Raw genomic sequence first — 17,533 nt, 5'->3', positions numbered from 1 at the left:
AACCAAGCCTTGCTAAGCAATCTTTGTAGTAATAATGGTTAACACAATTAGCAGGTTACCAAGAGAATTATTTTGAAATCGGTATGTGAATTAGGAAATCAAGAATGCATATAGTCTTTCTAAGAATACTTAAAAAAGAATATGTAATTGAATTCAAATTTCATTTGAATCTATATTATTAGGATCCTGCTTTAAATTTTTCTAAGCCCCTGACCAAACCACTGTTTCAGCTAACTTCTTAAAAGTTTTTCAAGACGGATATTTCTTGAATAGACTGTTATACTGATTTTGAAACTGACATGCATTCTGATTTTTAGGCTCCTGTAATTCCGGTGATCCTGTGTGGTCTGGCCATTCACCACCACCGCATCAAGAAAACTGGGTCAGTTTTGCAGATAATGCTCCAACCAGTACTATTTTAACCATGCATCCTGCTTCTGTCCAGGTGTGACATTTTATTAGTACTATTTTATTTGCTTCATTCCAAATAACGTCAGTCATTTTCATATTGCTGCTAAAGATTTGTGCTGTGTCTTTACATGTCTTTTAAGATTAAGCTCTAACTCAGTGGTTCTCAACCTTCCTAATGCCGCGACCCTTTAATACAGTTCCTCATGTTGTGGTGACCCCCAACCATAAAATTATTTTCATTGCTACTATGTAACACTGGGAGCCACAAAACCTGGGTGGGTGTGGCCAACTCAACATCACTCCCACCCAGTCACATGACATCCCCCAGACATGCCTACCAAGGTTTCATGGCTGAGTGTTTTCTGTGGGAATAGCGTCTCTCTCTCTTCTCTCCCCCTCCCTCTCATTCCTGTTTTTCTCTATTTTTCCTCCCCCTTTCTCTTCTTTCTTTCCTTCCCTTTCCCTCTTTCTTTTTCTTTCTTTCTCATTGAATATGATAGCAAATCCAAAATAAAGTTATTAATTGTAGGAAATTGCTTCTTTGTAATCTTTTCATGATGAACTCTAAGTTGATAGAAGCTGGCAAGATTGTACTAACAGCAATAGGATATATATTTTGATTTCTTTTGAGTTTGACAATATAATACGTTATCCAAAATTATAAATAATCTTATTTTCAGATGCATTTTTTTTTGCCATCTCTGTTTCTGAGTTTTAAAAACTCAGACTTGCTTCCAATTTGTGCCTTCTGGCAAACTGCAGTTTTCTTGACAAGAGATCTAGCTTGCCATTGCTTTCGTTAAAAGGTCTGAGAAAGTTAGTTTCTTTCTTTCTTTTCCTTTCTCTCCCCCTGATTTGTTTCCCTCTCTTTTCCCTCTCTCTCATTCTTTCCCTTCAGCTTTCTTTCATTTCTTTCTCCCTCTCCCCCTTCTCCCTCTAATTTGTTTCCCTCTATTTTCCCTCCCTCCCATTCTCTCCTTCCAGCTCTCTTTCATTTCTCTCTATCTCTTTCTAACCCTTTTCTCTTTCATCTCTTTCTTGCGTGTGCAAGCAAAATACCCTCCTGGGCCGGGATCACGGCGGCGGGGACAGCAACTCCTTCCGCTGCCGCCACTGAGAAGTGAGTAGCTGGCTGCGCTGCACAGGAGACTCCTCCTCAACTCCTTCGTGTTGACTCAGGAAACAGCCAGAGCAGCCGACTCTGGATGCACAGAGGGGAAGAGTTCCAGAGCCTGTGCAAGAAGAGCCCTGTGCAGCGTAGGAGAACTGGAGCTCTTCCCTCCCTGCACCCAACCAGCTGCTGCTGCTGCTCCCCATTCTCCTTCCTGAGCCAACACGAAGGGGACCGCAGCTCGCGCTGACCTGAGTCTGGCGCTGAAGAGTCTCCTGCGCTGGGTACCCAGTTACTCACCTCATTGCGCAATGGTGACAGCGGGAGGAGAGTCGTCCCCTCCGCCTTGATCCTGGCCCAGGAGGGTATTTTGCTTGTGCACGCGCGCAAGAGATAAGCGCGACAAAAGGGCTGGAGCTCTTCCCAACACTGAGTTGCCTGGGAAGGACTCTGATTCACAAAAATAGGCAAGAGGCTCGTGACTTCTCAGGGTGAAGAGCAGATTGTGCGATTGGGTCAGCAGGAAGCCGCAGGAGAGGAACCAAAGCCTATTTAGACTGTTACCCATGCTAAGCATGGGTAACAGTCTTAATAGGGAATCTCAGCGTACGCGCATCCCAGGTTCCTTTATTTTATTTTCCCCGCCTTGTTTTATGCTTCAGAAATGGTACCTCTTGGCTTCCGTAGGTCTGCCCATCAACCTCCATCACTAGGCTAAGCTGCTTTCCCAGCGTCCTCTATGCTGCGCGCATCTCTCTTTTCCCCCTCCTCACCTCCATTCTGGCTCCTACTTCCCCCCACACACACACACACACCTCTCCTTCCGCCACGTGGGGAACCCGAGCCGCTCCTTCCCTTCGGGCCGGCTTCTCGCCAGCCTCTCTGCGGGAGGCTCCTCGGCGACCCCTGTCAAAAGGTTGTTCGACCCCAAATGGGGTCTCAACCCACAGGTTGAGAACCGCTGCTCTAATTCATTTTTCCTTTCTCAATGTAATCTGGCATTGAACATGTATCACTGAAGATTCTTGATCAAGGAATCTTAATTTTAAAACTCATTTGTAAAACCAGCTGTCAGCTTTTTGTTGTTTTTTATTTTTAAAAAACTCTTCTGTGCACACTTTTCATAACATTATGTTGCTTCAATGGCTGTTGTCATTTCAAATTATTTATTTATCTGTCACATATATCTGCCCATCTCAAGAGTAGAGGAACTGTAAGTGGCTAACAGTAAAAGCAATTATAACATCCAAATATTAAAACTACAATTAAAAAACATTAATAATATAATAATAGAAAGAATTGATGTTGAAAACAATGCAACCATTTCATGAAATCATCGTTTCATTGAGATCTCCAGGCCTGCTGACCCAGACAGTTATGCTTTAATAGACTTCTGGAAAGATGTCAAGGATGGGACCAATCTCATCTCAGTTGGGATGATGTTCCAGAGGGTGGGTACCATGCCAAATAAGACCATCTCTTGCCAGATGAAACTCTTTCATAGATCTGCAGCATATTTCCTGATGCAATGGACAGATAATTGCATGGAGTTGGTCCTTCAAACCCGGCCCCATGCCATAGAGGACTTTAAAAATCAACACCTGCACCTTGAATGGGATCCAGAAGTAAACTGGCAATCAGTGCAACTCACAGAGCAGAGATGCAATGTGTACTGTTCTCGGGCAACACATCCCATTAACTACACCTTTGCATTTTGCACCCTGCCCGACCTTCCAGATACTCTTCAAGGGCAATCACATGTAAAGCATATTAAAATAGTCCATTTGAGAAGTGACCAGGACATCTGTGAGCCAGTCTCCCAATCCAGATATGAGCACCACATGTGGGCACCACATGTACATAACACAAAGATGTGCAAAAACCCTCCTAGTTATGATTCCACCTGCTCTTTGAGTTGGAGTCACAAATCTAGAAAGTTGCGCACTAAATCTGTTTGGGACACTGCAACCCAAGTACCAATAATATCATAGTATCTGAGCCAGAGGGCTTCAAAACCCAGAGTCCCTTAATCCTATCAGGATTCAGTTGAAGTTTGGTGTTCCCCATTTAGGCTCCCATAGCCCCTAGTTACTAGGATAAGATATCGACTGCATTGGTCAAGTCATCAGGAGCTGAAAAGTATAATTGGGCATCCTTAGCATTTTGAAGATACCACATTCCATGGGGACACAAGGTGTCACCCAGTGGCTTCATGTTGATGTTGAATACGAGAAGAGAAAGTATCAGGATAGGGGCTGATCTCTTCTATCCAATTACCACCAACTATCCACAAAGATACCATGTTGGTGCCAGGTCAAATAGAGCAAGGATGGTTTCACAACCTCCATCCTGCTACCACCAGAGATCATCGTAAAGCACAACCAATGCCATTGCCATCTTCTACTGAGGCATGAATCCTGATTGAAAAAAGTGGGGAGATTAGTTTTCCAGTATGATGTGATCCTGTAGTGGCTTCTTAGGGAAGGGTCAGACCCTCTTATTCAAGGAATAATTCATTGCCAGCAAGAGCTCTCCCACAAGCAGCGATACTACTTCGACTTATATACCGCTTCACAGTGCTTTATAGCCCTCTCTAAGCGGTTTACAGAGTTAGCATGTTGCCCCCAATAATCTGGATCCTCATTTTACTGACCTCAGAAGGATGGAAAGCTGAGTCAACTTTGAGTCAGTAAGAATCTAATTGCTGGCGATTGGGAGAATTAGCCTGCAATTCTGCATTCTAACCACTGCTCCACGACGGCTGGCAGTTTTAGTTAGATAGGAGCGCCATGGATCTAGAGAATAGGTGGCTGAGTTCACAATCATAAAGACCCTTTAAATATTGAAAAAGAAAATTATGGGTCTACTCAGCTAACACTAATCAGAAGTCTACAATTGCTTTCTTTTTCGAGGCAAATAAATACAGAAGATTGTCAATAAAGCTAGAAAATGCTGAAGACAAATATTTTATTGCAGGACCAGACTACAGTACGAACTGTAGCATCAGCTACAACAACAAATGAAATTCGTAGGCAGTCGAGTAGTTATGATGATCCTTGGAAAATAACAGATGAACAAAGGCAATATTATGTAAATCAGTTTAAAACTATTCAGCCTGATCTGAATGGATATATTCCAGGTAAGCTTTTTAAGCACATATGATAAAATGAATAATTTTATAATTATCCAATATTAGACTTATTTTACAAACTGTGCATACCAGTAGTTCAAATTTCAGTAAAGAGATTCCTGGCATGTAGAAACTAAAGATGTTACTAAAGGAGTTCTTCATTTTCTTCTGCACCTTTAAGAAAACTGAGCCAGGGAATGACATTGTGAGGAAAGAAATTTCCATGCAGCTTTTGGTATTAATTTCTGCTAGTTCAGAGATCCTTCTCTTAATAGAGAGAATTCTTTATTCATAAGAGAGCCTATTAAATATTGTGTAAGCCCTTTTGTGAATTTCTTAGCTTTAATGTTTTGTAACGATTTCCTACATTTGCATTTTTGAATTCATGCTCCCAGCCCCCAGCCCTAGTGTATCTTTAAAAAGTCACTAGCTTTTGAGTCATAGATAAAGCTTATACTAAATTTGCAATTAAGGTTATAATTCTAGTTTGAAAGTCAAACATTATGACTCTGGGTAAGATGGGCAGCCAATACATTTTGCAAATAAATACATTTAATATTTTTAGGTTCTGCAGCTAAAGAATTTTTCACAAAATCAAAGCTTCCTATTCTTGAACTTTCACACATCTGGTAAGTTAAAATATAATTATTTAAACTCATTGTTCTAAAATCCCAAATTATTTGATAATAAAACTGAAATGTCTAGCAACCAACGCTACCATTTATATTGAAACCTTGTCTTAAAAACAAATGTAATTTAGAAGCTTAATTATATTTCCATTAAAATTGAGTAAGTTTCCATTTAATGTGTTATCATATTAAATTTTGTTGTAATTACCAAGGAAACAAACATAAAACTTCATACCTATATCCAAATTACAGTCTCATTTAGTGACAATAACTGGGACTGACCATTTCATTGTTAAGCAAAGCGATTGCTAAGTGAAACCGCAACTGTGATTGTGATCTTACTTCAGCTTTTCTTTGCTTTATAGACCTGTGAAGGTCATAAATGTGAGAACTGGTGCTGAAATTACTTTGTCATAACTATCAAAACTTTGTCCAGTTAATAAACAAAGCAATCGCTAAACAAGGATTACATGTATTAGCTCCAATCAATAGAACAAATTAATCACAACCTCTGCCTTTTGTTTTCTGTATGAAGTAAATATGACATACTCTGGGCCCAATTATTGTTCAAATAATATTTTTTATGCATGCCTTCATGTCACACTAAATATTTGGGGCTACAATTTTGTTTATATTGTCTGATAAGAATTGTAATCTAGATGGCATCAGTTTGCCTACTGTTTTTTAAGGGACAAGATAATAGCTCAGTTTGATGTACTTTCCATACTATCTATCACTGCAAGCCTAAAGGGATAAGTGTTTTGAATGCTTCATTGGATAAGATGCTCCCTTCACATTCTTTAAGAAATAGTTGTCAAATTTAATAGTTATCAGCTTTTCTTGCACCACAGAAAATTAGGGTTTTCTTCAAGGTTTCCACAATACTGAATGCTATGGTTTTGATTCTGAGTTAATATTGTGTGAATAGATGGGTTTCTGATACATTACAAGTAGTCCACAACTTACAACAGTTTGTTTAGTGACCATTCAAAGTTACAATGGCACTGAAAAAAGTGACTTATTACTGTTTTTCACAGTTACAACCTTTGCAGCATGGTCATGTGATCAGAATTCAGATGCTTGGCAAGTGGTTCATATTTATGACAGTTGCGGTACCCTGGGATCATATGGTCCCCTTTTGCGACCTTCTGACAAGTAAAGTCAACGGGGAAGCCAGATTCACTTAACAAGCAGGTTATTGACTTAGCAACTGCACTGAGTCATTTAACAACTGAGCAAGAAAGGTTGTAAATTGGGACAAAATTCCCTTAACAAATGTCTCATTTAACAACAGAAGTTTGGGGCTCAATTGTAAGGCAAGGACTACCTGTACAAATTCCTTTTGGCAAAGAAGCAATGAAAATAATTGTTGACAGTTTGCCTTTCCTAATAATTCTCCTGCATCCCCTCAATGCATAGAGTACATATAAGTACTCTTACAACTCTTTGGAGAAATTCTTTAAGGTTTTCTTTTTTTTAAAAAATGGGAAAATTAGTTTTTTTTAATTTGTTATTATTCTTCATCCAATAGGAGCATTCCATGAGTTCATGGATTCTCAGGATTCAATTAATTGTGTTTTAAATACAATATACCAGACTATGAAAGTCTAATGTTTACCTTGAACAAATATCTGGTATTAGGAAGAAATTCTTCAAATTAATTATTGTCAATTTGAAAGACTTTGGGAAAATACAGAAAAGGTTTTTTCCCCCCCAAAAAAAGTACAATAAAGTTAAATAATTTCATTTCAGGGAGCTGTCAGATTTTGATAAAGACGGTGCATTAACACTGGATGAGTTCTGTGCTGCTTTCCATCTAGTGGTTGCTAGGAAGAATGGTTATGACTTGCCGGAAAAGCTACCAGAAAGTTTAATGCCCAAGTTGATTGATTTGGAGGACTCAGCAGGTACTTTTTCCCCACTTCAAATTAGTAGCTAAAGGATGTGTAACACAACTGTACTGCATGTGCGTTGCAATTGTTTGATTTCATTCTCTTGTATGTGTCTGTATAAAATTGATTTTCTTTTTGAGACAGAAGCTTCTGTCCTTATGTATGTAAACTACAATAGTTTATCAAAAATGTAAGTTGATTCTACTTGCATTTACTCAAGCATTCTATTACAGAATTTAAAACGTCTTTTATTCAACTTCCAATTAATTGTTATTGCTTCTATTGCTTTCTAAGGTTGCCCATTTGTCCATGATTCTAGGTGGCTAAAGTTTATATTTCCAGCTAGTCTCTTATTCTCGAGCACGTAAATTATATGTGTGTTCAGTAACTAATATGTTGAAGGAAACACGGAATTCACGTGACATGTTTGTCTTACTGTAAAAAGTCCTTTAAATTTTTGTTTTGTGGGAAGCTATTATTCAGCTCCCTTCAAAATGTTTTTAGATTCTTGTAAAGCTACATGTCTGCTTATTAGAAAAAAATATATTTCACCTGTGTTACAATTTAATCAAACAATTTAAAATATAAAAATAAAGAAAATGGTTGATATTACTAACAAAGCAATGTGCCCGATACCCCAACCTAGCAACTCCTTTTTACAGCCAGGAAATAGCAAGGGGGCGAGGGAGGCTGTTTTCGCCCTCCCCAGGCTCCTATAAAGCCTCTGGAGCCTGGGAAGGGCGAAAAAAGCAGGTAAAAATGGGGGGAGCGCCTGTAGTAGTGTGCGCATGCGCACTGGGGGGGAGCGCATTGCATTGTAGGTGCGGCACGCCCACACACGACCTCCCTGCACTCCCCCCACTTATGGCGCGCAAGCCAAAAAAGGTTCGCCATCGCTGCCATAGGGCCTAGAGTCATTAATGGGAATAGAATCTATGTGGTTGGTGATACTTTGGTTTGCAATAAAATTGAAGGACTTTTTTAATGTAGAGGGACTGAGACCAGGATTAATGACAGAACTGTCCTTGAGCCCTGTGACTTCCCAAATATCCCATGAGGAATCCGTTCTACAAAATTTATAATGGAGCTAAATGTACTACAACATGCTGTAGAAATAAAGTAAATATAATGCAGTTCTTTGTATAATGAGCATCTCTGAAATGAATTGATCAATGATCATAAATAACATACGCTATAAGCATGCTTCCATGCATTAATTATGAAATTGCAACAAACTATTAACACACAGTTTTAAAGACATGGCTACAATGTTGTGTTTGGCTTTTGTAGCGGTTCCTGTTTCAGAAGTGGGGGATCAATCTGCTGAGGTAGGTTTTGCAAGTTCCCCAGCAGAAGCACCGCCAAGCAAATCGCCATCAATGCCATCACTTAATCAAACGTGGCCTGAACTGAATCAAAGCAGCGAGGTTAGCAAAATATACCTTATTTTCTTAGAAGTTCCTACTTTGAGAATGAATGTATAACACAATATAGATTGGATTGCGTTCTAAATTTGAGGTTAGTTTTAGTGTTTCTGTATATAACCTTGATCCTTGTCATAATAATTGGAGAATATATATGGGATTGTACACAAAAGCTCACTTTTTTCTTTTTCTTTTCCTGTTCTTTAAAACAAAAGTTATTCTGCCGTCCGTGATTTCTGTTCTAAATCCAGCATAGGTCCTTTGCTAATTTCTTGAGGGTGATTTCAATTCTCTGTAAGGTAGAAAAGATTAGAGAGCTTCCTTTTGGAGTGATTCAGTTCATTTTTTGCTGTTATATGAAAGTAAAAGATAAAGTCCCTCTTGAGGTGACTGGATTCCTAGTGACTGTCTATGTTTGCTTAGCAAAAGCATGGATGTGATTCGCCATAACTGTTTTTGGCTTCCCTTTTTTGATTTCCCTAATCTAAATCTCTAATCTAAAACCTTGGAAAGTTTCTGGTAGTTTCCATCCAAATGCTAGTCACGGTCCAGTCCTGTTTAGCTTTCTGGGATTATTTAAATTGACTAGGTTCTACTACCTTTCTGACCTAGACCAGAAACCATTTTGCCTATATCTAGTACAATCAGGATTCCATTTAAATCAGTCTGGCCATTGACTGGGAATTAGATTTCAATACATTTGAAAAATCCTTGTTTGGTGAATGCTCACTAAAAAAATATGGTTTTTATAGTAATTTTATTAAAAATTACAACTGCAACAATAAAACTTAAAAATAGAAAAGAAAAAATAATATAGTAAGGAAAAAGGGGGGGGGGAGGACTCTCCATCACAAGTATAAACAGTCTCTTCTCTTAAAATACAAATGATCTCTTCTTCCCATGTCTCACCTCTTATCTATAAACAAATCTTTAGAATCTCATCATTCAGTCCTGATCAGCAAAAGTCTATTAAGGGTTAGCAGAGAGAACAATATATCTATTTTAACCTTGGTCAAATAAACCAACTTTATATTCCTTCTTTTTACTTTTAACAGTGTTGATCTTTAATCCTTTTAAACTTGATTTCTTTTGGTTTTTTCTGTCATTTCTCCCAAAATTCTTTAAAACTTTAATATGCCTCTTTTGTAATAAGATTATGCAGGTCTTTTGGTTTGCTATTTGAATGTTCCTTTTAATTATTAAGATATCCACTGGATATCTTTTTGTATCATCTTTTCCCATATCATTCTTGTAGCCTATCTTTTTTAAGTCCACTTTCAGATCAGTCTCAGTCTTGTCAGGTAAAAATTGTTGCTCTTCCATAACACTTTTTAAATGGACACCAGAACTTGTTGAAATTAATTTCTGTGTCCACTATTAAAAATCCTAATCTAACCCTAACCTGTAGTCAAGTGTGTCCAGTCTTAAAATATTTTGCTTCATTCTCTATTGGTAAATTAAGTGTTCTTTCCTTTTAATTGTAATCTTTAGTTCCTTCTAGTGTCCAACCTTTAAAGTCCCATTTATCATGTTGGTTTGTTTTTAAAAAAAGAATTAGGCATTTCCTCATGGGAAGGATACTTATAATTAATTTAAAAATTATATTTCAAATCTGGACTCTTTATTTATAACATTCCAAAATCAAAATTCTATTCACCCTTTTGCTGTTTATTTTTTTAAAAGTTCTTTAAAAGTCTATTTAAAACTTGAAGGAAACTTATCTGTTGCTGTAAATTAAACTGTCAATCAATCCAAAGTTTCCTAGTAGCTGAAAAGCAATTAAATACTGTGTTCCCCCGAAAAGACAACCTGTCCTGAAACTAAATCCTTGCCACATATTTCGGGTGGGCAAAAATATTAGCCCTCCCCCCCCCCAATAAGCCCCCTGGACAATCACCCCCCTCTGGCCAGGCAAAGCACCGCTTGCCGACCTAGTGATATCCCGAGGGCACCAAGCCAGAAGAATTAGGTGGAGGGCAAAGACGCTTGCATTGCTTGTTGCTTTTGGGGTACAGGTATAGGTATAGTTTGTCCTCTTTATTTCAAAATTCTAACAGTGTCCCCTAGTCTTGGAAATGGTGCCTACTTCCATTTTGGGGCTAAAGATGGCCCAACCTTGAAGAGGAAAAAAAAACAAATCTTCATTACAACCATTGCCTTATTATATGGCTCAGCAGTCTAAGCAAATACAGAGTCAGCGACCATTTGAAATGATGATGGCACTGAATGAAGACTGCTGCCCAAAGTTACTACCATTGTAGCACTCCCACAGACATGTGAACAAAATTCAGATTTTTGACTAGAGGGACACTGCAGCCTGTCTTTTTCCAATCCTACCCTGCTGGGGGTCCCTGCAAACTTGGGTTTGTTTCCCATCCTGTTGGGTCTACATCCTCATCACAGCTCTGTGTCTTATCTTTTCAGTAGTTCTCCTTTGAAAAGCAGCTCCTTAGCCAAGAGTCCTTCCTACACAGAGCTCCAGCCATTCCAGAAGTGGACATCATTTTGCAATGAATTGTGGCTCCTTCGAAATGGTGCCCACTTCAAGGATGATGCCATATGGCTCCATACTGTATAGGAAGGCTGAAGGGTGAAATGCCTAGTTCTCCTTTAGGAAGGAGAGTTTGCCATTCCACTCCTTACCTTCCCTATGTATTACGGAGGCTGTGTGACACCATCCCAGGACCAGGCACCATTTTGAAGTGGGTGAAATGAATTGGGTTAGCTGTGGGTTTTCTTTCTTGTTGATTGAGGAGATACACATTTTGAATGCTTTGCCCCATAATGCAGAACCTTTAATAACAGAGAGTTGGAATTCCATCATTTAGAGATATCTTGATGGACTAGCTCTCTGGGAAATTTGCATTCATGCTAGCTAGATGTTGCTCTCCCTTCCATTGGAAATATCCAAGAGTATCCAAGGTACTTGTTCAAAAGATTGCTGACTGATGTTGCTAATTTCTGTCAAGATGAATCTGATACTTGGGTTGCATCTGGAGGGAAACGGAGCGTATATTGAAAGGAGGATCTTGCTCATCTATTGGATGCATATCATTTGAAAAGAAACACATTATTGTAACAGGATGTAGGGAGAATGTGTTGTTTTCTGACCTGGACAACTAGATTCCTATAGCTCCAAAACATTAGGTGGCAAATCTCCAGTAAAATCTTTGGTCATATTCTTCTGGCATTTATCTCAGAAATGGAACCAGAATTCTTGTTAGGTTGGAAGCATTGGTGGCAGGAAATGGAGTGGTGATCCCAATAAAATAGGCCAATCGTTAATTCCATCCAGAATATTCCAAAGAGCCATTGTGTTTTTGCAGCAAGCTGGACCAAAATCTCCAAAATACAAATGTATGGCTCCAGATTTGAAATATTTAGAATAACTTGTTTTGAGCTCAGAATGTTCTGTTCTGATTCTAAAAATCAGCTCAGAAACCATAAATCTACTATTTGTCGGTTTATGTAGATCCCCTAAAAACTTCATTACTAGCTGAACAAATTACTTCTTCCAGTTTCTTGACCTCAAAAAATGTATTTTTTAATTTATCAATTAAAGCTGTGTCCTGCTTTTCTATGTGTGTAAACATTCTAGATGGCTTACAATAATTAAATAATGTGAAATACAGGAAAATAATGGTAAAAATCAGTACAGTTAAAATAAAATTGAATATTAAAATAATTATAATTATAATAATTTACAGTCGGAAACCTTTTGTTATTATTCCCAGCTTTGAACACATTAATTCACTCTTAATGGATTAGATATATCAACATGAAAATGATCTTGCAGAGTTGGAGACCATTAATACAATACATGTCAGAAATTAGTAGGCATCAAACTGAAACTTAAAGAAATGTGAAGAGACTCAGTAAAATAAGGCAGCATTGCCCATAGTCAAATACCATAAGGTCTTTGCATATTAGATTGATAACACGTGTAGGGCAATAAAAACAGGCTGGCATCATCATGGAAGTATGAAACACAGTGAAAATTAGAGGGGATTACACCAGCTGCAGTTGAAACCTTTGATGTATATCAAATTTCATTTCAGTGTTTTCTGCTTGTCAGTAGAAAGTTGTTTGCCACTTGCTAAGTTCCTCATTTTATCCTGGAAGAGTTGGGGGAGGTACTAAACTGCTTTCTACTTACCATAAATATCTTAGATTTATACAAAAGATACTATCTATAAACAAACAATATTGGATAATATCTGAATATATAATTCATGCAAGGAGATTTTACAATTCCCACAGAATTCCTTGATTCTGTGCAAACTGCAGATTGCTTTTCAAACATGCCAAATTAAATTTAGAAAGCTGCTACTGAAGTTTTATCTGTTAATCTTGCTCATGGGTCTTTGAATTCTGTCCATTATACCTAATACTATATATTTTAAAAAAAAACCTGGCTCATTAGATTTCTACATTATTGTCTCTGGATTTCTTTTTAATTTCTAAAATTCTTCAGAATATTCATATAAGGATATATTAGATTTTAGAATTCTAACCAATGACGTACAACATGTACATATATTATCCACACTAACTTTCCTTTGTACACTCTCCCAGCTAAGTTTAATTTGTTTATCCAAAAGCAACTATATCTCCACCTAGGTTCACCCCTTATGATCAGCTAAGTTCTTTCCCAGCTGTGCAGCATAAACGGCTCCCGATTTGCTAGGAAAATATATTCAGTCCATTTGTGTAAATGTTTGATATGTCTAATAATTAACTCACCATTCCACTAACAGAGATATTAACATTTCCTTCCAAGAAGTAATCTTGAGCATTGAATCTCAGACCAAATCCTTCATTGCTTGGAAACCTGATTATTTCTGTTTTGCCTGTATCTTAGTTTATGCATGAAAAAAAATGATTTGGCAGTTATATATTTCAGCGGGGCATGTCTTGGATCTTACTGAAATGATTGCTAAAGCAGTCTTTCCTTTTACATTCCTCCCACATACATCCCTGCGGCCAATCCGCTCTCACAGAGAGGGCCTTCTCCAGGTGCCGTCCACTAGGCAATGCCAGCGGGCGGCGCCAAGGAGTAGAGCCTTCTCTGTGATGGGCCCAACCCTCTGGAATGACCTCCCCCCCGACATTAGAACCACCTCGGACTTCCGCTCCTTCCGTCAAAAATTGAAGACTCACCTGTTCCGACTAGCTGGCCTGGCATGATTATAAATGTTACATCTATGAACTCCTGGTAGTATATTCTCATCTGGTTATTTTAAGGGTAATGTTTTAGTTTTAATTGTTTTTAGGGCTTTTAGCCTCATATTTATTTATTCTTCTGTACAGGACTGTTAATTTTAACCTCCTCCACATACATACATACATATATTTATAGCCCTATTTATATTTGTATTTTATCTGTGATTTATTGTGGACTGTACACCGCCCCGAGTCCCTTTTTGGGAGAGGGGGCGGTTTAGAAATGTGAATAAATAATAATAATAATAATACATTGAATACTTTAAATTGAATTATCAAACATAATTGAATACATTGAATACTTTGAATTGTTCAATCATCAAACATATCTTTAATTTATGTATAAAATGTACTTTATTAGAAATGTTTTCAGGTATAGCAATGGCAATTTGCATGTGATTCTTTTAAATTTTTTTCCTAATATAAAGATATACATTATTTCTGACCTCATGTGAAGAGAATTTATTATTAATTTTTATTTAAATGAAATAAAAGATTCTAGAAAAGCAAGGAATCTTACACATTGGTAGCAATAGCAGCAGTGACTTTTAAAGCTTCTGTTTTCTGTAGTTTGATTTTGTTAAAAATTTCTCAATCAGTGCTGACTTTCACTTTCAAATTGATTTCTTTAATCTGTACAGTATTTCACGTTGATTCAAAAGATTTTGCAAGGCAGAATCTGAAAACTGTTGAAATGTATACTTTGGCTCCTCCCCCCTCCCTCCCCCCCCCAAGAAAAACAACTGCCATTACAACCTCTGAACTATGCTAAATCTTCTCCAGGGGTGACTCTATTCTCATGTTGTCTCTCCTCTGTCTGTTCAGCAGTGGGAGACATTTAGTGAACGCTCTTCCAGCTCACAAACTCTGACCCAATTTGATTCTAACATTGCACCAGCTGATCCTGTAAGTCAATCACTTAGCTTGCTTCTTTGAAATTAATTTTATTAACTCCAAATTTTCATTAATTGTTTTGGTTTTGCATGCTAAGTAAAGGGGAATGGTAAACAATTTAATAATTTGTTCTGCTTTAAAATTCATCAAAGGGTCCTGTCTGTCACTGCAATTAAAATAACAAAATATTTTAGAAGTGCAAAAATAAAATTAGGTCTGTTCTTTTCTAATATTTGCCCCAATATTTTGAGATTTTTTTATTTAACTGTTTTTTAAAGGATGGTAAAACATTTTAACTGATTTTTCTTTACTGATAAATGTGTTAGAAATAAAATGAGTAAAAACGGTGAGTTGTCAAAAGCTAATGTGAGCATCTCGTTTTTCTGGATCCAGTTCTGTTACACCCAAAAGCTTATTACATGAATACACCCTTTGTAGACATATTTCACAATTACATAATTTAAACCTTTTCTCACATCCTTCACTGTTCATGGAAATCATGGATGCCATAGGTACTGTCAGGCACACATACTTCATCATATGATCTTGCACACAAGAAAGCTAGACTAAATATAATAACTTATCCCCAAAGAATCAATATTTCCCCTAATATTATTTCTCAGAATTTATTGTTGTTGTCAAATTTATATGGGGGAGGACCCTCAAAAAATGCTCTATTGATGACCAGAGTGTATGTTGCAGATGGAAGGAGTCATCAGTTCTATAATAGCTTAGGTATAAGCATATAAATATTTATACACCTTATGAGCACACCTTGAATTGGACTCTGACAACAACCAGTGAGTATAAGGAGGTTGTTCTATTAGTAGGATAATGGGTACCCTCTAGGAGGCACTGTCACAAATTGGGCTCAGACATTTGCAATTGTTTGATCATCCTAAGGGCCGCCACACATTGCAGTAGTCCAGCCTTGATGTTATTAATTCATGGATCACCAGATCCAGAATTGATAATTTTTGTGATACGTTAATACAGTATAAATAGTGATCCAAGACTGCCCCAGACTGTCAACTTGTTTTAAAGAAGAGCGCAGCTCCATCAGAACTGCTAAGTGTCAAAATTTGATGTCAAGAATTCAGAATCAATATTCCATGTTGTCTAGGTGCATTTGATTTAAATCAACTCGATTTAAATCATAATTTTTAAAGAGCAACTGTCACTTGGACTTCAGTAAGGCATTTGATAAGGTAGACCATAACCTACTACTAGATAAAGTAGCAGAATGTGGGTTAGACAGCATCACCACCAGATGGATTCGTAACTGGCTGACCAACCATACTCAACGTGTAGTCCTCAAAGGAACTGCATCTACATGGAGGGAGGTATGCAGTGGAGTACCCCAAGGCTCTGTTTTGGGCCCAGTACTCTTCAACATCTTCATCAATGATTTGGATGAGGGAATAAATGGGGAACTCATCAAATTTGCAGATGATACCAAGCTGGCAGGAATAGCCAACACTCCAGAAGATAGGCTAAAGATACAGAAGGATCTTGACAAACTTGAACATTGGGCACTATCTAATAAAGTGAAATTCAATGGTGAAAAGAGTAAGGTTCTACATTTAGGCAAGAAAAATGAAAAGCACAGGAACGGTTGCAGGAACTGGGTATGTCTAGTTTAATGAAAAGAAGGACTAGGGGAGACATGATAGCAGTGTTCCAATATCTCAGGGGTTGCCACAAAGAAGAGGGAGTCAAACTATTTTCCAAGGCACCTGAGGGTAGAACAAGAAGCAATGGGTGGAAACTAATCAAGAGAAGCAACTTAGAACTGAGGAGAAACTTCCTGACCGTTAGTACAATTAATCAGTGGAACAGCTTGCCTCCAGAAGTTGTGAATGCCCCAACGCTGGAAGTCTTTAAGAATATGTTGGATAGCCATTTGTCTAAAATGGTTTAGGGTTTCCTGCCTAGGTAGGGGGTTGGACTAGAAGATCTCCAAGGTCCCTTCCAACTCTGCTGTTGTATTGTATTTTATTGTATTTCTGTCCCACAGCAGCTCCTCTTCCGGTTGACTCCCCAATAGTCCCAATATTGCAGAATATACAGCCTCATGCTACATAACTAAACTCCATTTCATGCTGAATAAACTAAATTATTAATGTATATTAAATATAAAACTATATTTAGATATATTTTATTCCAAAAGCATTTTATTAAAATAAATTTGATAAAAATAAAAAACTCCAATTTAAATAAATCGGGTTTTTTTAAACCATTGATTTTTATCCACCCTGGTCTGAGTTCAGTTTCAGCTTTTATTTTCCCTCAGAAACAGTTGAAGCGCTTGTTAAAAGATTTAAAATTTCACTTAAGCCTTCTTTATTTGAATATTGGATGAATTTTCTTTCTATTCTTTTTTTTCTTTGCGAACCTTTTTATTCTATATTTTTATTTTGTATTTTATCCAATGTAATCCACTTTGATGATTTTGTAAAGGAAAGGAAAATATATTATTCAGTAATCTATGCCTAGAAATGAATGAGTTGGAATATACGTCCACATTGTCATTAAAAGAGATCAAGAACAAGTTACTTGTCAGTGATTTTTTTCAAAGGAGGATAAGTAGTGGGAAGAAAAATAATTAAGATATCAGTAATAAAAAGTTTTCATATAACCCCTATGTCTGCAGCTTTCTTGATTATTGTAAACTTAGTGGAAGCAAACTAGCTTATTCTTGACCTTCCTATCCAGAACTTTGCATCTTATGAATATAAAAATGCCATACAAAAATGGGGAAAGATAAAAATTAATAACAATAATAAACTCTGCAAAGAAGGTGAAGAAGCATTGGGCCA

The 17,533-nt window shown here is 37.4% G+C and overlaps 1 protein-coding gene across 4 annotated transcripts in view; it reads left to right on the top strand.

The window, feature by feature from the left end:
* Positions 1-17,533, top strand: part of REPS1 (RALBP1 associated Eps domain containing 1) — a 53,524-nt gene that overhangs the window by 17,601 nt on the left and 18,390 nt on the right. Inside the window, exons 5-10 of one of the 4 annotated variants that reach the window (XM_081940561.1) lie at positions 318-382; positions 4,499-4,661; positions 5,218-5,281; positions 7,034-7,188; positions 8,464-8,600; positions 14,646-14,726. In XM_081940561.1, coding sequence (XP_081796687.1) covers positions 318-382; positions 4,499-4,661; positions 5,218-5,281; positions 7,034-7,188; positions 8,464-8,600; positions 14,646-14,726 — 665 coding nt within the window. Of the gene's footprint in view, positions 1-317; positions 446-4,498; positions 4,662-5,217; positions 5,282-7,033; positions 7,189-8,463; positions 8,601-14,645; positions 14,727-17,533 lie in introns of all 4 variants that reach the window. The other 3 variants (XM_081940560.1, XM_081940559.1, XM_081940562.1) reach the window with 3 other exon arrangements.

Source organism: Natrix helvetica (assembly GCF_964273705.1).
Source record: "Natrix helvetica genome assembly, chromosome: 2".
NCBI lineage: Eukaryota > Metazoa > Chordata > Lepidosauria > Squamata > Natricidae > Natrix > Natrix helvetica.
The sequence above is the reverse complement of the archived record's forward strand: the minus strand, read 5'-3'. Positions and strand labels throughout refer to the sequence as shown.